The sequence below is a fragment of the Oncorhynchus nerka genome, linkage group LG27 (genome assembly GCF_034236695.1).
Source record: "Oncorhynchus nerka isolate Pitt River linkage group LG27, Oner_Uvic_2.0, whole genome shotgun sequence".
Classification (NCBI taxonomy): domain Eukaryota; kingdom Metazoa; phylum Chordata; class Actinopteri; order Salmoniformes; family Salmonidae; genus Oncorhynchus; species Oncorhynchus nerka.
The window spans coordinates 98,420,926-98,445,756 of record NC_088422.1 but is presented as its reverse complement, the minus strand read 5'-3'; the positions used below and the strand labels follow the sequence as shown (position 1 = coordinate 98,445,756).

The following is a 24,831-nucleotide window of genomic DNA, read 5'->3' as shown; positions in this document are numbered from 1 at the left end:
CATTTTCCGTAGTGTATTTCTGTATTGTTTTAGTGATTCACCATAGTGAAGGCGTAGACTCAGGTTTTCCGGGTCTCTATGTTTTTGGTTGGACAGGTTTCTCAATTTCTTTCTTAGATTTTTGCATTCTTCATCAAACCATTTGTCATTATTGTTAATTTTCTTCGGTTTTCTATTTGAGATTTTTAGATTTGATAGGGAAGCTGAGAGGTCAAATATACTGTTAAGATTTTCTACTGCCAAGTTTACACCTTCACTATTACAGTGGAATGTTTTACCCAGGAAATTGTCTAAAGGGGATTGAATTTGTTGTTGCCTAATTGTTTTTTGGTAGGTTTCCAAACTGCATTCCTTCCATCTATAGCATTTCTTAATGTTACTCAGTTCCTTTGGCTTTGATGCCTCATGATTGAGTATTGCTCTGTTTAAGTAGACTGTGATTTTGCTGTGGTCTGATAGGGGTGTCAGTGGGTGAACGCTCTGAGAGACTCTGGGTTGAGGTCAGTGGGCTGACTGTGAACGCTCTGAGAGACTCTGGGTTGAGGTCAGTGATAAAGTAGTCTACAGTACTACTGCCAAGAGATGAGCTATAGGTGTACCTACCATAGGAGTCCCCTCGAAGCCTACCATTGACTATGTACATACCCAGCGTGCGACAGAGCTGCAGGAGTTGTGACCCGTTTTTGTTGGTTATGTTGTCGTAGTTATGTCTAGGGGGGCATATGGGGGAGGGAATGCTGTCATCTCAAGGTAGGTGTTTGTCCCCCTGTGTGCTGAGGGTGTCAGGTTCTTGTCCGGTTCTGGCATTTATGTCGCCACAGACTAGTACATGTCCCTGGGCCTGGAAATGATTGATTTCCCCCTCCAGGATGGAGAAGCTGTCTTCATTAAAGTATGGGGATTCTAGTGGGGGGATATAGGTAGCACACAGGAGGACATTTTTCTGTTAGGATCATTTCCTTTTGAATTTCTAGCCAAATGTAGAATGTTCCTGTTTTGATAAATTTAATGGAGTGAGTTAGGTCTGCTCTATACCAAATTAGCATACCTCCTGAGTCCCTTCCCTGTTTCACACCTGGTAGTTTGGTGGATGGGACTACCAGCTCTCTGTAACCTAGAGGGCAACCAGTGGGCCCGTCTCCTCTATACCAGGTTTCTTGCAGGATGACAATGTCTGTATTACCGATTTCTTTGGTGAAGTCCGGGTTCCTGCTCTTTAGGCCAAAGGCAGATGACCTCAGGCCTTGGATATTCCAGGATGATATAGTGAAGGCTTTTTGTTCCATAGTGTCCAATGTTATCTCTGTCTCACTCCTCCTCACCTCCCAACCCTTTATCTCTGTCTCAGTCCACCTCTCCCTCCTCCTCACCTCCTACACCTTTATCTCTGTCTCACTCCACCACTCCCACCTCACCTCCTATAACATTATCTCTGTCTCACTCCACCTCTCCCTCCTCTTCACCTCCTATACCTTTATCTGTCTCACTCCACCACTCCCTCCTCACCTCCTAACCCTTTATCTCTGTCTCAGTCCACCTCTCCCTCCTCCTCACCTCCTATACCTTTATCTCTGTCTCACTCCACCTCTCCCTCCTCACCTCCTATACCTTTATCTCTCTCTCCCTCGTCCTTACCTGCTATACCTTTATCTGTCTCACTCCACCTCTCCCTCCTCCTATACCTTTATCTCTGTCTCACTCCACCTCTCCCTCCTCTTCATCTCCTATACCTTTATCTGTCTCACTCCACCACTCCCTCTCCTCCTATACCATTATCCCTGTCTCCCTCCTCCTCACCTCACCTCCTATACCATTATCTCCGTCTCCCTCCTCCTCACCTACTATACCTTTATCTCTTGTCTCACTCCACCACTCCCTCCTCCTCACCTCCTATACCTTTCTCTGTCTCACTCCACCTCACCTCCTATACCATTATCTCCGTCTCACTCCACCTCTTCCTCCTCCTCACCTCCTATACCTTTATCTCTGTCTCACTCCACCACTCCCTCCTCCTCACCTCCTATACATTTACCTCTGTCTCACTCCACCACTCCCTCCTCCTCACCTCCTATACCTTTATCTCTGTCTCACTCGACCTCTCCCTCCTCCTATACCTTTATCTCTGTCTCACTCCACCTCTCCCTCCTCTTCACCTCCTATACCTTTATCTGTCTCACTCCACCTCTCCCTCCTCACCTCCTATACCTTTATCTCTCTCTCCCTCGTCCTTACCTGCTATACCTTTATCTCTGTCTCACTCCACCTCTCCCTCCTCACCTCCTATACCATTATCTCTGTCTCCCTCCTCCTCACCTCCTCTACCATTATATCTGTCTCACTCCACCTCTCCACCTCCCCCTACTCCTCACCTCCTATACCATTATATCTGTCTCACTCCACCTCCCCCTACTCCTCACCTCCTATACCACCAGCACTCTCCAACACCTCCATAATGTAATGACTTAAATACTTAAGCAGTGATATGTGGGTGTGGGATTCAGAGAGAGCCACTGAGCTCTGAGCCACTGAGCTCTGTGTCAAATGTATGTTGATTTCTTCCCTGTAATACTTCTTAAATAGTTTTCTACTTCTCATATGACATAAACATCTTATAACTCCTACATGAAGAATCAAGCAGTATCTCTTGACAGTGCAAAGCAGGAAATGCAAACTTGTAATGTATTTGAGTTTTAAAAATGCTTCTAAAGTGAGTTATTTCCACTTTGGAATGTCATATTTGATTTGCACTCATGAAAACTGTATCAAACCCCGACACAAATGTCCATTAATAATAATTCAAATTTCCTGTTGCTGCAGGATTATTTTCCTGCTGTAGCAAACTGGTTCAAATGAAGATCCTACATCTGTACTGGGGGATAATCCTTAACACACGTGGCCAACGTTAAAATGGCCAATTACCACCAATGGAGATGTTAACATAAACATTTCAGGGTGGCCTAGTTGTGTTGTCTGTATTAGTGGGCAGCAGCTAGTTGTGTTGTCTGTATTAGTGGGCAGCAGCTAGTTGTGTTGTCTGTATTAGTGGGCAGCAGCTAGTTGTGTTGTCTGTATTAGTGGGCAGCAGCTAGTTGTGTTGTCTGTATTAGTGGGCAGCAGCTAGTTGTGTTGTCTGTATTAGTGGGCAGCAGCTAGTTGTGTTGTCTGTATTAGTGGGCAGCAGCTAGTTGTGTTGTCTGTATTAGTGGGCAGCAGCTAGTTGTGTTGTCTGTATTAGTGGGCAGCAGCAGCAGCAGTACGTACTCCTGTACTTTAGTTTAAACCGCCCAAAATAAAATCCCTAACTTCTCTGAAGGAAAACTTTCTTTGAGCAGTGAAGACATCGTTTAGGATGAGACAGTCAGAGAGCTAAGCAGCTGTACTAATTCTTCTAATCCTCTCTCTCTCTACCCCGTTCATCCCTTTCTCAGAGACCTGTTTTGGTCTCTCGTTTCTCTCTTTAACTATATGTCACCATCTCTGTCTTTCTGTATCTCCCTCTTTGTCTCTAGTTCTCTCCTCCTTTGGTCCATCTCTCAAATCAGTCTCTCTCTCTCCTTGTCTTTCCCCTCCTCCCTCTCTGAGGATGCTGTTGCCAGGGCTAAAGTTAAGTTAGGCTAATCTGAACTGATTACTGTAGTGACAGCAGTCCTCCCCCCGCCGCGCTCCAGAATCCCTCTCTCCCTCCCTGTCCCTGTCATCACAGCTGATTGCACCTCTCTTTGCAGAGCACCACTCGGGCCAGCCGTTAACCATGCAGCTAAGGCCTTATTTCCCCCAGTTTAACATGCAGCTAAGGCCTTATTTCCCCCAGTTTAACATGCAGTGTGGTTTATTTCCTACAGTTAACACGCAGCTTATTTCCTACTAATAAATAGACAGTCAACCGGAAGAGCTAAACTCCTTACCAAATTCCCCAGGGACAGAGTGCCACACTTCCATCTGCTGTGCTTCCTGTACTGTCTGATAAACACACACACACAAACATTTAGGCCCTGTTTAAAACTAAAACTAGTACACTATAAAGGGTGCTGTTTAATACGCAGACCAAGGGCCCCGTGATCCAGTCTCAGAGTTCTGATCTAAGATCAGTTTTGTCTGTTAGATCATAACGAATCAGATCAATATGGACAGATCCTAGATCTGCACTCCTACTTGAGTTGCTTTGTGGATTACTACAGGAGGGGCCTTGGCCTCTCAGGGAGTCAACGTGTTTTGTTCCACATTCAATCTAATTAACTAATCAACTGCTCGTCAAGCCCTTGATTTTATGAATCAAGTTTCACTCCCGCAGAGATATATTTACTGCTATATTTACTTACTACTAACCCTAACCCTTTTATTCCAACCCAGTACTAACACATCTGATTCATCCAATCAACTAAGTAAACCAGACAGTCAGTGAAGAATAGTGTGAGCTGTGTCATGCCTCGTTTCCTATTGGGTGACAGGAGAGGCCCTAGCTGTCTAATACCTGCAGCCATACAGCGACATTATCCATGCATCTTTCAGCTCCTCTCATCGCATCTTTCAGCTCCTCTCATCACATCTTTCAGCTCCTCTCATCACCACATCTTTCAGCTCCACATCTTTCAGCTCCTCTCATCACATCTTTCAGCTCCTCTCATCTCCACATCTTTCAGCTCCTCTCATCTTTCAGCTCCTCTCATCGTCACATCTTTCATCTCCTCTCATCATCACATCTTTCAGCTCCTCTCATCACATCTTTCAGCTCCTCTCATCACCACATCTTTCAGCTCCTCATCACATCTTTCAGCTCCTCTCATCTTTCAGCTCCTCTCATCTCCACATCTTTCAGCTCCTCACATCTTTCAGCTCCTCTCATCGTCACATCTTTCAGCTCCTCATCACCACACCAAAGCGCAGGGAAAGGTGATTTATTAACAGAGTTGTTTTTCCTTCATATTACCCTGTGCATTAGTTCTGTCTGTATGGAAACAACACAGAGCGGTAAACGTACACAGATGTTGTAAGATAAAGCTACTGGGTTGGTTGTAGTTTTAATGATAGAACAATCACTGTAGTCAGATAAAGCTACTGGGTTGTAGTTTTAATGATAGAACTATCACTGTAGTCAGATAAAGCTACTGGGTTGTAGTTTTAATGATAGAACTATCACTGTAGTCAGAAGTTTACAACGCTATGAGATGTAGCCTTTATGTTTTTACACCACATCACGCTCAATGAAGACACGCAAATCAACTCTCTCTGGTTATACAAACGCTGTGTAGTCAGGAATGTACAACGCTATGAGATGTAGACTTTACACTGTATATTCACACTATAATAAACAGAAAACCACTGGAGCTCTGTGGTTACGTCACAGGATGTGAGTGGGCTGCAGGGCAGTAGTGGGTGACCTCACACAGCAGCAGTCGAGGAGGCCTGAGAAACTGAGCTCTCTGCTCGAAGTACCACTTTAATTGGGAGTGGACCACCACAGACAGCCATCTTGGCTCATGGTGATACAGTAGCAGTCGAGGAGGCCTGAGAAACTGAGCTCTCTGCTCGAAGTACCACTTTAATTGGGAGTGGACCACCACAGACAGCCATCTTGGCTCATGGTGATACAGTAGCAGTCGAGGAGGCCTGAGAAACTGAGCTCTCTGGCTCTCTTCTCGAAGTCCCACTTTAATTGGGAGTGGACCACCACAGACAGCCATCTTGGCTCATGGCGATACAGTAGCAGCCGTGATGAGTCATTCATAATTAGGACGAAGGAGACGTCACCCTTGATATGAGTGGAGAGTTACGTCGGCCCGAACAGGCTGGACGGATCTAAAGGTCAGTTCTATGTTACTCTCCAGCTAACGGTTTTGATTTGGGAAATGAAAGCTGATCCTAGATCTGTGCCTGGTGCAGTATTAGCCATTAGTCACCGGTGTTAAGTAGGGTTTAAAGAGACGTTGCCACCCACGATGTAGTGCTCGACACCCTCCCTACTGCAGGTCGTCATTCATTATATAACACAACAGACGGATGACGTGTTCCAAATGACTCCCCCTCATTTCCGTATACAGAGCACTACTTTTGACCAGGGCTCTGACCCTAACCGTAGGATTTTAGTACGCTGCTGCTATTCTTAACACCGAGGGGTGGTTGTGAGGACCCAGATTAAGCCAATACTATTATTGGACTAGAAAGCATGTTCAAAAGGGGTTCAACATCCCATGACAGAAATAAAACAGGGAGGGACCTAACTGAATTCGTCCAATAGAAACTCTCATTTTCATTGCATAAAAAGGTTTTTTTTTTTATGTTCGAAGTTAACGATTCCAGTTGCAAAATACTTTGCTACAGTGGAAAACAAATGAATACACCCCCTGGACATAAAGCATGTTTAAAAGGCTTCAAAATCCCATGTTTTAAGAGGCTCAAGAAAATGGGAGAGAGAGAGACAAAGACAATTTTTATATTTGTATTTTTCAGACAAATTTTTTTATAAAATTGTGTTACTGATTACAATTCCAAGTCACATATTCAACTGGAAAGAATAAGCATATTTGTGACGTAAGAAAATAGATTACATTGACTGTTCAAATGTGGTTTCATTCATTACACATTTTTAGATTGATTCAATGACACCGTATCAACATCCAGACCAGCTGAATGGGTCGTCTTAGGAGTCAAGAGAAACAAACTAAATGAAAACAAGAGAACCACCTCACAATACACCACATGCCCATCAATGCACTTCATCACACTAGTAGCAAAGATGAGCATCTTAAACTTTACATTTGACTCTGCTGCACTGATTGTGTCCCAAATGGCAAACTATTCCCTATATAGTGCACTTCTATAGACCAGGGCCCTATTCCCTATATAGTGCACTTCTATAGACCAGGGCCCTATTCCCTATATAGTGCACTACTATAGACCAGAGCCCTATTCCCTATAGAGTGGTACTACTATAGACCAGAGCCCTATTCCCTATATAGTGGTACTACTATAGACCAGAGCCCTATTCCCTATATAGTGCACTACTATAGAAAAGGGCCTATAGAGAAAATAGTTTGTCTCTATGCCCAGACTACTGGCTGGAATAATCAATACCACTGTTGTAATCCTGTTCCGTGTGGATTAGAGCATGACATCACTGATCAATACAATATTAAATCTGGAAGAGGTGAGAGATCAGATTGACCTGCTACGGCCAGTGTGTGTGTGTGTGTCAGCCAGGTGTATTTGTGTAATAATGCAGAGTTCACCAACCCTGTTCCTGGAGAGGTACCCTCCTGTAGGTTTCAACTCCAACCCTGTTCCTGGAGAGTTTTTAGTCCAACTCTAGTCAAACGCACCTGGTTCTAACAATTATCTTGTTGATAAACTGAATCAGGTTAGTTACACCTGGGGTTGGAGTTTAAACCTACAGGAGGGTCTCTCTCCGGGAACAGGGTTGGAGTTAAAACCTACAGGAGGGTCTCTCTCCAGGAACAGGGTTAGAGTTTAAACCTACAGGAGGGTCTCTCTCCAGGAACAGGGTTGGAGTTTAAACCTACAGGAGGCTCTCTCTCCAGGAACAGGGTTGGAGTTTAAACCTACAGGAGGATCTCCCTCTAGGAACAGGGTTGGAGAGATGTGAGGTCACTCCACAGTAAGAGGAGTTCAGTAGCGGTCGTAATGTGATGGTCTCTGGTTGTAGGAGTTGTATCTTCCAGACTGATGCCCACCCCCACCCTGGTCGTAACGCCTGTCCCTGTCTCCCCCGCGGTCCCTGTCCCCTCCGCGGTCCCTGTCCCCTCCACGGTCCCTGTCCCCTCCACGGTCCCTGTCCCCTCCCCAACCACGGCCCCTGTCCCCTCCCCAACCACGGCCCCTGTACGCGCCACGGTCCTGTGATCTGAAGAACAGAGGGAGGAAGAGAGAGAGAAAGAGATGTGGGGGGGAGAGTCGGGAAGAAAAAAATAACACATCAACCAAATGAACATGTTATCCATCCCAGTAAACTGTAGAATGACATATCAGACCAGCTGCTATTGTTGTGCAGAAACACTTCAGGAAATGTCCTGTTCTTACTACGGCGCAGAATAATATGGTCGTAGTTAGCAGTCCAATACTGTGTTAAATATATTAACGATGAAGAGACGAGACAGGGCTGCGTTCAGCAGATCAAAACGGTGTGCAACATTTGATTGAACAGAAACAGTGGTGTTCTGAACGACCCAGTTGAAGAACCACACGGTTCCACGGCTAACACACCTGACTCCAATAATCAGGATCTTCATTTTAGAATGCAATTTGTTTATATCAGGTGTGTTTCTAGGGATGGGGGGGAAAGTGAGACACCAATCAGGCTCCCCGAGGACTGGAGTTGCCCAGGCCTACTGTAAGGGGTGTTGAACTAGTTTAGAGATTTCAAGTGGTCACACACCCATAATAAATCAGACCACACTGCACCACCCTCACAAAACTAGAGCAACCATACCTCAGATTGTGGAGGAAACATGTTGTTCAAATACAAACCGTCACACAATGTAGCAAAACGTTTAATGAGATGAACGCACCCAGTTAGCCAGCTAGTTAAGGTCGTTGTGGTTTACCTGTTGTCTCTGCCCCGGTTGTTTCCACCTCCACGCCCTCCCCAGTCCTCTACCAGTGGCGGGGGGTTGGCGGGGCGACTCACGTACTGTTGGTACTCCGGGTCCTCGAGAGAGAACCGGTGGGCAAACTGCTCCTCATAGTTAGGCGGCGTTTCTGGACCATCTGTCATTCTACAATGAGAGAAATACCAGATACTCACAACTTTAAAAAAAAAAAAAAAACATCTTTAGAAATACCAGGAAAAGGCCGTGGATTAGCTTCGCACGTGTTGTTGCTAGCTAGCTGGCCAGCGGTTTTCCTTTTTTTGCAACAAACGAAACGTTTTTGCAACATAATCCAACTAATTAATACACCCCAGATTTGGTTGACGTAATCACCTATCCGGGAAACGTTATTTGGCGAACAAAATTACTTTCGCTTTTCTAGATATATCCGAGTATTGCATAGCTGCGATGCAGCCAGTTTAGTTTTGACATTGTTGTAAAAACTATTGGTTACATCACAGCTAAGTATGGCATACAATAGGAACCGGTGAAGACAAAATGTAAGAAATTACCTGTAAATTGTATTTATTCAGCAGACAGCTTCGACATGTACGACTGGACAAAATGTTGAAAACAAGAATGCCACGGCAAAAAACGTCCCTCTAGGAACACGCTACCGATATCAATTGGTTCCGGATATCACGCGTCCGCCTTTCCCCCCCAGAAATAGTCAACACATTTTATTTAAATATTTCGCCAACTATTAGCAACAAACCTTTTCCACATATTACTTAAGTGTGAACAATCGACATCATCAGAAGTAGGTCAAATAATAAAAACTTGATATTGAACCCCTGATGGTTGCAGAGAATCAAGTCAAGCACCTGCCACCTGAAGTAAATTGGCGTGGAATGTGACTTGAGGTGGTGGTCAGCTCAACGAGGCCTGAATCAGAAAAAGACAGCCGAAAACCAGCCTCGTCTCCATCGACATGTAAGTGCTGAGAATAGTAGGTTAATAGTAGGTTAGCCTATGCCAATTAGCCTATGCCTACCTGCATTATGTTGTAATTTTGGGCCTAGGTCTATCACTGCAGAATTAGAGTATTTGCACAGTTTGAAATAAACACATATTGTTTCTTGTGAAGAGCATATTTAATTTCATGTCACAAATAGGCCAAAAGTCCACTTTTCTCTCTCACGTTTCCCCTGAGAATAGATTATGAAATAGACCACAGTGTAACTTCATATCCCAGGCTCTTAGAACGCTGTAGAAAGGAGATCATTGTGTGGGAGGCAGGACTGTTGAGAGCAGGTGGAAGCCGCACTGTGTCGCTACTGCTGCTCTCTGCCTGCCTCTCACGAAACACTAACCCATTGGGGAGAGAGCTGAGAGCGCAGATCCGAGGCAAGGCAACTCCAGCGCAGCAGTCAAGGAATATTCAGCGAACATCATAACTTATTATTTTTTGAAAGCACAGCGTTAGAAAACACGGAACGGGTGGGATCATAAGTTGTCACCTCGTCTGAATAAATAAGTTAGGCTAATGAAATGGCATTAGGTTTTTCTGTGTACGCTTGACTATCAGGAAAATCGAAACGCCGCTCAGCTCGCGAGGGAGTGCAGGGATCATATTTCCCTACTCTCTGTGATCACATTACTTGCTCGCAGCCGATACCCTGGAATGGACTTATCCAATAGCTAATGCCAAGACTGGATCTATTTTAATTACATTGTTTTTAAAGACACTGCGTTTTTTTAAAGTTCGCTTCTTCTAACCTTTTTATAATTGAAGGGTTGTCCCAAAACTCCGCGGCAATGGGGTAAGTATAGAAGCCACAGAAACGGTTGTCCTCTGGAGCGCATGTAATGTTATGACACTTGCTTTCTGACTATCTAAAATGTCAGTTATGTGTTTGATCTGCATGCATAGGCTACCCTACACTTGTTGGGGGGAGGGGGGTTAGAATAGAATGGGTGAATAATTAATGGTAACAATAATCGTTTCAAAAGCTTGTCTTGGCATGGAAAGCGTCCCTGCGCGCGGTGTGCGCGCACGGCTCGCCCGAGGTGATACGGTGGAGAATTCCTCCCTCTCCAAACCATTCAGCGTGATAGCTTATCTCCGAAACGTGTCTGATAGCATACGAGTCTTGTGCCAGAGAGAGACGCACATTTGACAGTTTACCAGGACAAGGTGCAAAACATAGTTCCCATGTAGAATTATTGTCAACAACAACAAAACAAGCCAAGCAATGTCACTTTATGATTGACATATTTTGATTTCTTAGGAAGCCTATAGGCTAATGACAAATAGTACTATTTTCAACCTCTTAGAACTGAACGAGACGCATGTTACTCTCCTCAGTTATTTGCTACACCGTACAGATAGCCTAATGTGCCGTAGACCTATAGGAGAGGATATCCTGTATGGAAGTGCATACTGCATAGGCACTTAATTCTGTCTGATGTTATTGTCAGCCCTATTTTACACTATTTACTTTATAGTGCAAACACTGTTATGTCAGTAAGAGAAGTGGCCAACCGGTGGAATCCTCCAATCAGATGAGATCTGTGTGAGGAGGGATGGATGCCTTCACGCTGCTGGCTCAGCTAGCCTGGCTGGACTAGGCAGGTGGAATCTTCCCCGTCATTGCCTCCAGCTCTGTTCTGCTGTTGGAGAATAGAGGTGCCAGAGTCAACTGTGCCCACGCATGAACAAGCGGCGGCAAAGCAAACAGAGAGAGAGGGGGGGGGGGGGGGGCAGTGTGTGTGTGTGGGATGTGATGCCCACAGGGATAGAGGGAGTCTCCTCCTATACAGCTCGGTACATTAGAGATACAGTGGGATTTGATGTGATGCCCACAGGGATAGAGGGAGTCTCCTCCTATACAGCTCTGTACATTAGAGATACAGTGGGAGAGGGGGTGGGGGGCAGTGTGTGTGTGTGTGTGTGTGTGTGTGTGATTTGATGTGATGCCCACAGGGATAGAGGGAGTCTCCTCCTATACAGCTCTGTACATTAGAGATACAGTGGGAGAGGGGGTGGGGGGCAGTGTGTGTGTGTGTGTGTGTGTGTGTGTGTGTGTGTGTGTGTGTGTGTGATTTGATGTGATGCCTACAGGGATAGAGGGAGTCTCCTCCTATACAGCTCTGTACATTAGAGATACAGTTGGAGAGGGGGGGGGTGTGTGTGTGTGTGTGTGTGTGTGTGTGTGTGTGTGTGTGTGTGATTTGATGTGATGCCCACAGGGATAGAGGGAGTCTCCTCCTATACAGCTTTGTACATTAGAGATATTGTTAAACAAATTATTCAAGCTCTGTCAGTGTCAAGTTTTGCCATAGATTTTCAAACCTATTTTATGTCAAAACTGTAAGTATGCCACTCAGGAACATTCAATGTTGTCTTGGTAAGCAACTCTACTGCATATTTGACCTTGTGTTTGAGGTTATTGTCCTGCTGAAAGGTGAATTCATCTCCCAGTGTCTGGTGGAAACAGACTGAACCAGGTTATTGTCCTGCTGAAAGGTGAATTCATCTCCCAGTGTCTGGTGGAAACAGACAGAACCAGGTTTTCCTCTAGGATTTTGCCTGTGCTTAGCGCCATTCCGTTTCTTTTTATCCTGAAAAACTCCCCAGTTCTTAACAATTATAAGCCATACCCATAACATGACACAGCCACCACTATGCTTGAAAACATGGAGAGTGGTACTCAGTAATGTGTTGTATTGGATTTGCCCCAAACATTTTACATTTACATTTAAGTCATTTAGCAGACGCTCTTATCCAGAGCGACTTACAAATTGGTGCATTCACCTTATGACATCCAGTGGAACAGTAGTGCATCTAAATCTTTCAAACGTACCGCTTTGTTTTCAGGACAAATAGTTAATTGCTTTGCCACATTTTTTTTGCAGTTTTACTTTAGTGCCTTGTTGGTCTTTGTAGTCAAATCTGTGTTTGAAATTCACTGCTTGACTGAGGGACCTTACAGATAATTGTATGTATTGGGGTAAAGGGATGAGGTAGTCATTCATAAATCATGTTAAAACACTATTAAATGCACACAGACTGAGTCCATGCAACATATGTGACTTGTTAAGCACATTTTTACTCCTGAACTTATTTAGACTTGGCCTAACAAAGGGGTCGAATACTTATTGACTCAAGACATTTCAGCTTTTAATTATTTTTTTAATGAATTAGTAAAAATGTCTAAAAACACAATTCCACTTTTCACATTTATGTATTCCCATTGAATCCATTTTAAATTCAGACTATAATGCAACAAAATGTGGAAGGTCAAGGGGTGTGAATACTATGTGAAGGCTCTGTAGTAGATGTGTTGGGTTGTTGTGGTTTAGCGTCATGGTTACAACGACCCACAGCCTTTCTCATCTGATATCAGTCATCTCAACTGTTTTACTCTGAAGCTTTTTATTTTGTGGTCTGAACATTGAGATTAAATTACATTGAAATAGATAATAAATAAATAAATACATGCATATTTAGATGGAGAGGTAGGCTACTTTATAAATCCCAGAGGGGAAAATGTCAAATCATATTGAATATTTAGAATGATTTATTTTGGTCTCCTTCTGCATCTGGCCTTTACCTCCTCACACCAAGGCATCTGGCCTTTACCTCCTCACATCAAACAGCTGTCTGTTGGCAAGGCATCTGGCCTTTACCTCCTCACACCAAGGCATCTGGCCTTTCCCTCCTCACACCAAGGCATCTGGCCTTTACCTCCTCACACCAAGGCATCTGGCCTTTACCTTCTCACACCAAGGCATCTGGCCTTTACCTTCTCACACCAAGGCATCTGGCCTTTACCTTCTCACACCAAGGCATCTGGCCTTTACCTCCTCACATCAAGGCATCTGGCCTTTACCTTCTCACACCAAGGCATCTGGCCTTTACCTCCTCACACCAAGGCATCTGGCCTTTACCTCCTCACACCAAGGCATCTGGCCTTTACCTCCTCACACCAAGGCATCTGGTCTTTACCTCCTCACACCAAGGCATCTGGTCTTTACCTCCTCACACCAAGGCATCTGGCCTTTACCTCCTGAATCAAACATGTCATAACACTTCATATGAAGCCATGCAGCTGCAACAACTAGTGTTGACATGTCATCGTGACTAGACACAGTCATCAGGTTATTATGGGTGTGTGTGTGTTGTTGCATTGAATCAGTACCTAGACTGACATATCAAACAGTATTTACTATAACAATGACTGAATCCGATCTGTTTGGGTGCTGTGTGACGTGAGAAGGTTCAGTTCATGACTGAGTTTCCGTGCTCAGTGAAAGGAGAAGGATGTTGCTATGTTTTCTCTTCAGAGAGAGATCGTCGTGAGGGTAGTCTTGGAATGTGTAAGGAACCAGTCTAGCACATCTGAGTCATACTCAAGACACAGTACTGTACCAACTCACCCAACCGGTCTGGGCTTTAGGAACTAGGCTTTAGGAACTAGGCGTTCTGTGTCAGTGTTTCCCCTAGCTCAGTCATTTTCCAGGCGGGGCCCCGCAAAGACCCCCCCATCACCCCTCAGTCAACATCTAGGTCCTCCTTAACCTGATGTTTAAACTGAGAACCAACTTGAAGTCAACTTATATTTTAGTCCGGGACTAACAGTGAGGTGGTGGGAGAAAGACAGTAGTGTGGTCTTATGTCATTCTGGGAGTGGTTGCTGAACCTACCCCACTGCAACGTCATCATAACACAAACCTGGAGGAAGGTCGCACCACCTCTCTCCTGTTGATCCCGCTCTTCCTTCTCATTCATCACACCTTCTTACTGTAGTTTGACTTCTACCTCTCTCCTGTTGATCCCGCTCTTCCTTATCATTCATCACACCTTCTTACTGTAGTTTGACTTCTACCTCTCTCCTGTTGATCCCGCTCTTCCTTCTCATTCATCACACCTTCTTACTGTAGTTTGACTTCCACCTGTCTCCTGTTGATCCCGCTCTTCCTTCTCATTCATCACACCTTCTTACTGTAGTTTGACTTCTACCTCTCTCCTGTTGATCCCGCTCTTCCTTCTCATTCATCACACCTTCTTACTGTAGTTTGACTTCTACCTCTCTCCTGTTGATCCCGCTCTTCCTTATCAGTCATCACACCTTCTTACTGTAGTTTGACTTCTACCTCTCTCCTGTTGATCCCGCTCTTCCTTCTCATTCATCACACCTTCTTACTGTAGTTTGACTTCTACCTCTCTCCTGTTGATCCCGCTCTTCCTTCTCATTCATCACACCTTCTTACTGTAGTTTGACTTCCACCTGTCTCCTGTTGATCCCGCTCTTCCTTCTCATTCATCACACCTTCTTACTGTAGTTTGACTTCCACCTGTCTCCTGTTGATCCCGCTCTTCCTTCTCATTCATCACACCTTCTTACTGTAGTTTGACTTCTACCTGTCTCCTGTTGATCCCGCTCTTCCTTCTCATTCATCACACCTTCTTACTGTAGTTTGACTTCTACCTCTCTCCTGTTGATCCCGCTCTTCCTTCTCATTCATCACACCTTCTTACTGTAGTTTGACTTCTACCTCTCTCCTGTTGATCCCGCTCTTCCTTCTCATTCATCACACCTTCTTACTGTAGTTTGACTTCTACCTCTCTCCTGTTGATCCCGCTCTTCCTTATCAGTCATCACACCTTCTTACTGTAGTTTGACTTCTACCTCTCTCCTGTTGATCCCGCTCTTCCTTCTCATTCATCACACCTTCTTACTGTAGTTTGACTTCTACCTCTCTCCTGTTGATCCCGCTCTTCCTTCTCATTCATCACACCTTCTTACTGTAGTTTGACTTCCACCTGTCTCCTGTTGATCCCGCTCTTCCTTCTCATTCATCACACCTTCTTACTGTAGTTTGACTTCTACCTGTCTCCTGTTGATCCCGCTCTTCCTTCTCATTCATCACACCTTCTTACTGTAGTTTGACTTCTACCTGTCTCCCTTGTAATTCAGTCATCACACCTTGTAATTCAGTCATCACACCTCGTAATTCAGTCATCACACCTCGTAATTCAGTCATCACACCTTGTAATTCAGTCATCACACCTTGTAATTCAGTCATCACACCTTGTAATTCAGTCATCACACCTTGTAATTCAGTCATCACACCTCGTAATTCAGTCATCACACCTCGTAATTCAGTCATCACACCTCGTAATTCAGTCATCACACCTCGTAATTCAGTCATCACACCTCGTAATTCAGTCATCACACCTCGTAATTCAGTCACATCACACCTCGTAATTCAGTCATCACACCTCGTAATTCAGTCATCACACCTCGTAATTCAGTCATCACACCTTGTAATTCAGTCATCACACACCTTATTAAACACTGAGTGTAAAAAACATTAGGAACTCTTCTCATGATAGACTGACCGGGTGAAAGCTATGATCCCTTATTGATGTCACTTGTTAAATTCACTTCAATCAGTGTATATGAAGGGGAGGAGACCTGGTTAAAGAAGGATTTTTAAGCCTTGAGACAATTGAAACATGGATTGTGTATATGTTCCATTCAGAGGGTGAATGGGCAAGACAAAATATTGAAGTACCTTTGAACAGGGTATGGTAGTAGGTGCCAGGCGCATCGGTTTGTGTCAAGAACTGCAACTCTGGTGGGTTTTTCACACTCAACAGATTGGTCCACCACCCAAAGGACATCCAGCCAACTTGACACAACTGTGGGAAGCATTGGAGTCAAAATGGGCCAGCATCCCTGTGGAACGCTTTCGACACCTTGTAGAGTCGACATGGGCCATCATCCCTGTGGAACGCTTTCGACACCTTGTAGAGTCAACATGGGCCAGTATCCCTGTGGAACGCTTTCGACACCTTGTAGAGTCAACATGGGCCATCATCCCTGTGGAACGCTTTCGACACCTTGTAGAGTCAACATGGGCCAGCATCCCTGTGGAACGCTTTCGACACCTTGTAGAGTCAACATGGGCCAGCATCCCTGTGGAACGCTTTCGACACCTCGTAGAGGTGTTCCTAATGTTTTGTACACTCAGTGTATCGTTTCAGTTCTCCTTGTAATCCCTAGTCATCATCACACCTTCTCAATATGTATCCCCAAAGCCAATTCCTGTTTTGACCGTCTTTCCTTCCAGTTCTCTGCTGCCAATGACTGGAACGAACTGCAAAAATCACTGAAGCTGGAGACTCATCTCTCCCTCACTAACTTTAAGCACCAGCTGTCAAGAGCAGTTTACAGATCACTGCATCTGTACATAGCCCATCTGTAAATAGCCCATCTGTAAATAGCCCACCCAACTACCTCATCCCCATATTGTTTTAATTTTTTGCTCCTTTGCACCCCAGTATCTCTACTTGCACATTCATCTTCTGCACATCTATTAATCCAGTCTCTATCACTCCAGTGTTTAATTGCTATATTGTAATTACTTCACCACCATGGCCTATTTATTGCCTTACCTCCCTTATCCTACCTAATTTGCACACACTGTATATAGACATTTCTACTGTATTATTGACTGTATGTTTGTTTATTCCATGTGTAACTCTGTGTCGTTGTTTGTGTCGCACTGTTTTGCTCTATCTTGGCCAGGTCACAGTTGTAAATGAGAACCTGTTCTCAACTAGCCTACCTGGTTAAATAAAGGTGTTCTCAACTAGCCTACCTGGTTAAATAAAGGTGTTCTCAACTAGACTACCTGGTTAAATAAAAACGTCTGTTCCACCTGTTCTCAACTAGACTACCTGATTAAATAAAAACATATGTTCCACCTGTTCTCCTTGTAATTCATAGTCTGTCAAGTTCAGGAATGTGTCATTAAACATTTCCTGTTCAAATTAGTCAGGATCTGCAGAGGAAACAATCTAGTTTGATAGATGGTGTCAGTAGTGAAGCTCAATACCTTGGACTGACACCAGTATCAAACTAGATTGTCCAAGGTATTGAGCTTCCCTACTGACACCAGTATCAAACTAGATTGTAGGGAAGCTCAATACCTTGGACTATCTAGTTTGATACTGGTGTCAGTCCAAGGTATTGAGCTCAATACTGGACTGACACCAGTATCAAACTAGATTGTACAATCAAGTTTGATAGATGGTGTCAGTAGTGAAGCTCAAACCTTGGACTGACACCAGTATCAAACTAGATTGTCCATTCTACTGACACCAGTATCAAACTAGATTGTAGGGAAGCTCAATACCTTGGACTATCTAGTTTGATACTGGTGTCAGTCCAAGGTATTGAGCTTCCCTACTGACACCAGTATCAAACTAGATTGTAGGGAAGCTCAATACCTTGGACTATCTAGTTTGATACTGGTGTCAGTCCAAGGTATTGAGCTTCACTACTGACACCAGTATCAAACTAGATTGTCCAAGGTAACTGTCAAACAAAACACACGGAACAAACCGTTCCATTCCAGCCAGTCAGAGTACAGCTCAGTCCTGCCTATTCAATACTTTTAAACACACACCGTTCCATTCCAGCCAGTCAGAGTACAGCTCAGTCCTGCCTATTCAATACTTTTAAACACAAATTAAACTACAGATTGTGCCTTTTTACAGTTGAATGTGTGAACCAGACATGGGAGCACAGCCTTGTAATGTCATGAATCATAATGCAATGACACAATAGATTAATTATTTATAGTATTGATAGTGTTCAGAGGACTGTTGATAAGGGGGCAGATTGGTGTGGACATATTGATCTTTAGTGGTGTTGGTCCTGGCCTTGGTTTCCCCTTCAGGCTGGGGTTATAGATTAACTACGGTGCCTCTCTCTGTCTGTGTCCCCCTCGTCTGTCTGTCTGTCTGTCTGTCTGTCTGTCTGTCTGTCTGTCTGTCTGTCTGTCTGTCTGTCTGTCTGTCTGTCTGTCTGTCTGTCTGTCTGTCTGTCTGTCTGTCTGTCTGTGTGTCTGTGTCTGTGTCTGTGTCTCTGTCTGTCTGTCTTTCATTCAGTGTGTTTTATGTTTTGCACTACAGTAAACTATATATAGTCGTGATGGAGGGGAATTGATAGTTACATATCTCAATATTATTTTGGACGATATTATATCGATACTTTGATTGATACTTGTATTTATTTATTTTTACTAGGTAGCGGTAGCGTTGTACCTGCACCAAAACTCTGGTATTTTTCATCCTATATCTATTTCTCCATATTTTTAAATAGTGAGCCAACATGTTTTCAACACTTTTATTTCCCCGACTGATCAAAACTCATTTTCTCATGCTCTCTCTGGTCCCTCTGCTCTCTCTGGTCTCTCTGCTCTCTCTGGTCTCTCTGCTCTCTTTGGTCTCTTTGCTCTCTTTGGTCTCTCTGCTCTCTTTGGTCCCTCTGGTCTCTCTGGTCCCTCTGCTCTCTCTGGTCTCTCTGCTCTCTCTGCTCTCTCTGGTCTCTCTGCTCTCTTTGGTCTCTCTGGTCTCTCTGGTCTCTCTGGTCCCTCTGCTCTCTCTGGTCTCTCTGCTCTCTCTGGTCCCTCTGCTCTCTCTGGTCCCTCTGCTCTCTCTGGTCTCTCTGCTCTCTCTGGTCTCTCTGCTCTCTTTGGTCTCTCTGCAGCAGATATATAGTGAGTAATATGTTTGGAACATCAAATCACAATACTTATAGAATCACGAGAATGGCAATACATATCGTATGGTGAGTAGGGCTGTGATGATACCAGTATGGTGATGATACCAGTATGGTGATGATACCAGTATGGTGAGTAGGGCTGTGATGATACCAGTATGCTGATGATACCAGTATGGTGATGATACCAGTATGGTGATGATACCAGTATGGTGAGTAGGGCTGTGATGATACCAGTATGCTGATGATACCAGTATGGTGATGATACCAGTATGGTGATGATACCAGTATGGTGAGTAGGGCTGTGATGATACCAGTATGCTGATGATACCAGTATGGTGAGTAGGGCTGTGATGATACCAGTATGGTGATGATACCAGTATGGTGATGATACCAATATGGTGATGATACCAGTATGGTGAGTAGGGCTGTGATGATACCAGTATGCTGATGATACCAGTATGGTGATGATACCAGTATGGTGATGATACCAGTATGGTGAGTAGGGCTGTGATGATACCAGTATGCTGATGATACCAGTATGGTGAGTAGGGCTGTGATGATACCAGTATGGTGATGATACCAGTATGGTGATGATACCAGTATGCTGATGATACCAGTATGCTGATGATACCAGTATGGTGATGATACCAGTATGGTGATGATACCAGTATGCTGATGATACCAGTATGGTGGATGATACCAGTATGGTGATGATACCAGTATGGTGAGTAGGGCTGTGATGATACCAGTATGGTGATGATACCAGTATGGTGATGATACCAGTATGGTGATGATACCAGTATGGTGAGTAGGGCTGTGATGATACCAGTATGCTGATGATACCAGTATGGTGATGATACCAGTATGGTGAGTAGGGCTGTGATGATACCAGTATGGTGATGATACCAGTATGGTGATGATACCAGTATGGTGAATAGGGCTGTGATGATACCAGTAGGGTGATGATACCAGTAGGGTGATGATACCAGTATGCTGATGATACCAGTATGGTGAGTAGGGCTGTGATGATACCAGTATGGTGATGATACCAGTATGGTGATGATACCAGTATGGTGAGTAGGGCTGTGGTGATACCAGTATGGTGATGATACCAGTATGGTGAGTAGGGCTGTGATGATACCAGTATGGTGATGATACCAGTATGGTGATGATACCAGTATGGTGAGTAGGGCTGTGATGATACCAGTATGGTGATGATACCAGTATGGTGAGTAGGGCTGTGATGATACCAGTATGGTGATGATACCAGTATGGTGATGATACCAGTATGGTGAGTAGGGCTGTGATGATACCAGTATGGTGATGATACCAGTAGGGTGATGATACCAGTAGGGTGATGATACCAGTAGGGTGATGATACCAGTATGGTGATGATACCAGTATGGTGAGTAGGGCTGTGGTGATATGTGGAGTGCAACGAGAGGTTACACTCCACGAGGAGCCTGCCTGTTACGCGAATGCAGTAAGTAGCCAAGGTAAGTTGCTAGCTAGCATTAAACTTATCTTATAAAAAACAATCAATCAATCATAATCACTAGATAACTACACATGGTTGATATTACTAGTTTATCTAGCGTGTCCTGCGTTGCATATAATCGATGTGGTGTGTATCGTTGCTCCAATGTGTACCTAACCATAAACATCAATGCCTTTCTTAAAATCAATACACAGAAGTATATATTTTTAAACCTGCATATTTAGCTAAAAGAAATCCAGGTTAGCAGGCAATATTAACCAGGTGAAATTGTGTCACTTCTCTTGCGTTCATTGCACGCAGAGTCAGGTTATATGCAACAGTTTGGGCCGCTTGGCTCATTGCGAACTAATTTGCCAGAATTTTATGTAATTATGACATAACATTGAAGGTTGTGCAATGTAACAGGAATATTTAGACTGATGGATGCCACCCGTTAGATAAAATACGGAACGAATTTCACTGAACGTATTTCACTGAAAGAATAAACGTCTTGTTTTCGAGATGATAGTTTCCGGATTCGACCATATTAATGACCAAAGGCTCGTATTTCATTATGTTATAATTAAGTCTATGATTTGATATTTGATTGAGCAGTCTAACTGAGCGGTGGTAGTCAGCAGCAGGCTCGTAAGCATTCATTCAAACAGCACTTTAGTGCGTTTTGCCAGCAGCTCTTCGCTGTGCTTCAAGCATTGAGCTGTTTATAACTTCAAGCCCATCAACTCCCGAGATTAGGCTGGTGTAACCGATGTGAAATGGCTAGCTAGTTAGCGGGGTGCGCGCTAATAGCGTTTCAAACGTCACTCGCTCTGAGACTTGGAGTGGTTGTTCCCCTTGCTCTGCATGGGTAACGCTGCTTCGAGGTTGGCTGTTGTCCTTGTGTTCCTGGTTCGAGCCCAGGGAGGAGCGAGGAGAGGGTCAGACGCTATACTGTTACACTGGCAATACTAAAGTGCCTATAAGAACATCCAATAGTCAAAGGTATATGAAATATAAATGGTATAGAGATAAACAGTTCTATAATAACTACAACCTAAAACTTCTTACCTGGGAATATTGAAGACTCACGTTAAAAGGAACCACCAGCTTTCATATGTTCTCATGTTCTGAGCAAGGAACTGAAACGTTAGCTTTCTTACATGGCACATATTGCACTTTTACTTTCTTCTCCAACACTTTGTTTTTGCATTATGTAAACCAAATTGAACATGTTTCATTATTTAGTTGAGGCTAAATTGATTTTATTGATGTATTTATATTAAGTTAAAATAAGTGTTCATTCAGTATTGTTGTAATTGTCATTATTACAAAACATTTTTTTTAATCGGCTGATTTAATCGGTATCGGCTTTTTTGGTCCTCCAATAATCTGTATCGGCTTTGAAAAATCATAATCGGTCGACCTCTAGTATAGACAGACTGATTGATTGGCAGTACAGCCCTAATATATAGACCGACTATGATTGACAATAGGAATCCAATCAGCCACTCATAAACACCACAGTCACATTAGTTGTAGTGGAAATGACTGCAGATCAAAAGCTGTGTAGTGTGATGCTGTGTTGTCCTGGAAACCAGCCGGATGGTGCATCTGGTTTCTATCTGACCTCTTCTTGTCCTGGTCAGGCTGAGAGGACAGACAGACGGCAGACACAATCAGCAGAGAGAGAGGGAGACACATTGAGAGATTACTAGGGATAGTGTGTGAGACTGAGAGAGAAATCACCAGAGAGAGGAAGATCTCTATTTAAAGTCCTCACTGACAGAGCTGTGACCCTGACCAGCTGAGAGGGCTGTGACCCTGATGCAGGGTCGACCAGCTGAGAGGGCTGTGACCCTGATGCAGGGTCGACCAGCTGAGAGGGCTGATGCAGGGTCGACCAGCTGAGAGGGGGCTGATGCAGGGTCGACCAGCTGAGAGGGCTGTGACCCTATGTGTCCAGGGTTAGCTAGATTCTAATCTCCTGCCCCAGCCAGTAAGAGCAGTTAAAGGGCTTATTGTCATTGACCTGGCTCTGCGACAAGGAGGCATTGAGGCTGTGCTGTTGTCTACCCAGTACTCACACACCCCTAACATTCTTCACACTACCAAGCTGAACTGGTCGGGCCTGATTCCACATCCACCGTAGCTGCTGGAACCTGCTAGAGAGAGAGAGAGAGAGAGAGAGAGAGTGAGAGAACACTCCATGACTACTAAAAGAAAGGGGACAGACTAGTGGAGGATTGGAGAGAGGTCTCCTCACCAGATGGTTGAGGGGTTTGGGCCATCTGGGATGGTCTGGGATGGTCTGGGATGGCTTGGTGATGCCATGGAACTGCCCTCTCCTCACCTCCTTCCCACCTTCCTTTCTCCTCTCTCTTCTCATCCCCTCTCTTTCTCCTCTCTCCTCCTCCCTTTCTCCTCTCTTCTTCTCCTCCCCTCCCGTTCTCCTCTCTCTTCTTCTCCTCTCTCCCCCGCTCTTCCCTTTCTCCTCTACTCTCTCTTCTCCTCTCTTCCCTTTCTCCTCTACTCTCTCTTCTCTACTCTCTCTTCTCCTCTCTCCCCCGCTCTTCCCTTTCTCCTCTACTCTCTCTTCTCCTCTCTTCCCTTTCTCCTCTACTCTCTCTTCTCCTCTACTCTCTCTTCTCTTCTCTTCCCTTTCTCCTCTCCTCCCTTTCTCCTCTCCTCCCTTTCTCTTCTCCTGCCCTCCCGTTCTCCTCTCTCCTCCTCTCCTCCCTTTCTCCTCTCCTCCCGTTCTCCTCTCTCCTCCGCTCCTCCCTTCTCTCCTCTTTTCTATCAGTGACCACAAGTGATGCAGTAAGTAAACATCAAATCACCAAAATATGAACCCTGTGATCTCTAGCTGACTCATCTCACCAGGGACTTACTGAGTCAAGATGCTGCCATTTTTTACAACATTGGAACAGATAGAAATGTCATGTGTAGAGATGGCAGATCGTCTATTCTATATGACAACATAATCATGTCTGTTCTGTACGATACATTTCTATCTGAATCCACGCATCCCAAAATGGCACCCTATTCCCTATATAGTGCACTTCTTTTGACCAGGGCCCATAGAGCTCTTGTTGTAAATAGTGCACTATTTAGGGAATAGGGATTCATTTGGGACTCAAACCTACCCTCTGACCCCATGACATCATTAGTGAAACGGAGCAGTTGTTTGGATTAACACACAGGTGGTGGTATCACTGTTATCCCACTGAGCTGGGATCTGCTGCCTGGCTACACACCAACTGTCAGACTACACACACACACACACACACACACACAGACACACACACACACACACACACACACACAAGCTGCTCATTCGGGCGGCAGTAACAGACCAGAAATACTTCCCTCATCTGTCTGACGACCTCTATTCATTTCACTAATGATAATTCATTTCAATTATTGATTTGAATTAACAGAGAGCTATAATTCTTTGTTCACTGTTCCTCGGTCACAGACGAGAAATTACTCAGCTGCGTCAAAGTCAATGTGTTCCAAAAAGCAGAATCATCTGTATTTTTTCAGATAGTCATATTTTAGATAGTAAGGTGCTGTTTGGTGTAGAGTTCAAAAATAATTACTGTTGAAAAATGAATGTTTTACAAAAAACAGGGATTTTTTTTTTTGTGTCTGTTCTGTCCAAATATATTTACCCAGAAAAGTGACCCATCTGTTGTTCACAGGACCTCTCTTTTTTTTTTCACAGCCTGTACCTCTCTTCTGATACCTCTCTTCAGTGAGTGACCCAGATACCTCTCTTCAGTGAGTGACCCAGATACCTCTCTTCAGTGAGTGACCCAGATCTGTTGTTCACAGCCTCGTACCTCTCTTCAGTGAGTGACCCAGATCTGTTGTTCACAGCCCAGTACCTCTCTTCAGTGAGTGACCCAGATCTGTTGTTCGTACCTCTCTTCAGTGAGTGACCCAGATCTGTTGTTAGCCTCCTCTCTTCAGTGAGTGACCCAGATCTGTTGTTCGCAGCCTCGTACCTCTCTTCAGTGAGTGACCCAGATCTGTTGTTCGCAGCCTCGTACCTCTCTTCAGTGAGTGACCCAGATCTGTTGTTCGCAGCCTCGTACCTCTCTTCAGTGAGTGACCCAGATCTGTTGTTCAGTGAGTGACAGCCTCGCAGCCTCTCTTCAGTGAGTGACCCAGATCTGTTGTTCACCTCTCTTCAGCCTCGTACCTCTCTCTCTTCAGTGAGTGACCC

The 24,831-nt window shown here is 44.4% G+C and overlaps 2 protein-coding genes across 4 annotated transcripts in view; one reads left to right on the top strand and one right to left on the bottom strand.

Moving 5' to 3' along the window:
- Window positions 1-6,422: 6,422 nt before the first annotated feature.
- Window positions 6,423-9,220, bottom strand: LOC135565410 (RNA guanine-N7 methyltransferase-activating subunit-like protein). The gene is made up of 3 exons (XM_065012438.1): window positions 9,116-9,220; window positions 8,559-8,729; window positions 6,423-7,858 (listed from the first exon to the last, which is right to left on the bottom strand). Exons 2-3 carry the CDS (start codon window positions 8,726-8,728, stop codon window positions 7,624-7,626), a joined length of 405 nt encoding a protein of 134 aa, XP_064868510.1. The 5' UTR covers window position 8,729; window positions 9,116-9,220; the 3' UTR covers window positions 6,423-7,623.
- Window positions 9,221-9,359: 139 nt separating this feature from the next.
- Window positions 9,360-24,831, top strand: part of homer2 (homer scaffold protein 2) — a 129,243-nt gene continuing 113,771 nt past the window's right edge. For 2 of the 3 annotated variants that reach the window (XM_065012435.1, XM_065012433.1), the window contains exon 1: window positions 9,838-10,366. In XM_065012435.1, coding sequence (XP_064868507.1) covers window positions 10,362-10,366 — 5 coding nt within the window. In that variant the 5' untranslated portion in view covers window positions 9,838-10,361. Of the gene's footprint in view, window positions 9,537-9,837; window positions 10,367-24,831 lie in introns of those variants that run through there. The other variant, XM_065012434.1, reaches the window with a different exon arrangement.

Bases quoted from the DNA above. Each gene is read 5' to 3' on its own strand.
- LOC135565410 (XM_065012438.1), bottom strand. From the start codon at position 8,728: ATGACAGATGGTCCAGAAACGCCGCCTAACTATGAGGAGCAGTTTGCC. The intron at 7,859-8,558 runs GTAAACCACAAC...TCTGTTCTTCAG, and splicing joins AACCGGGGCAGAGACAACAG to ATCACAGGACCGTGGCGCGT.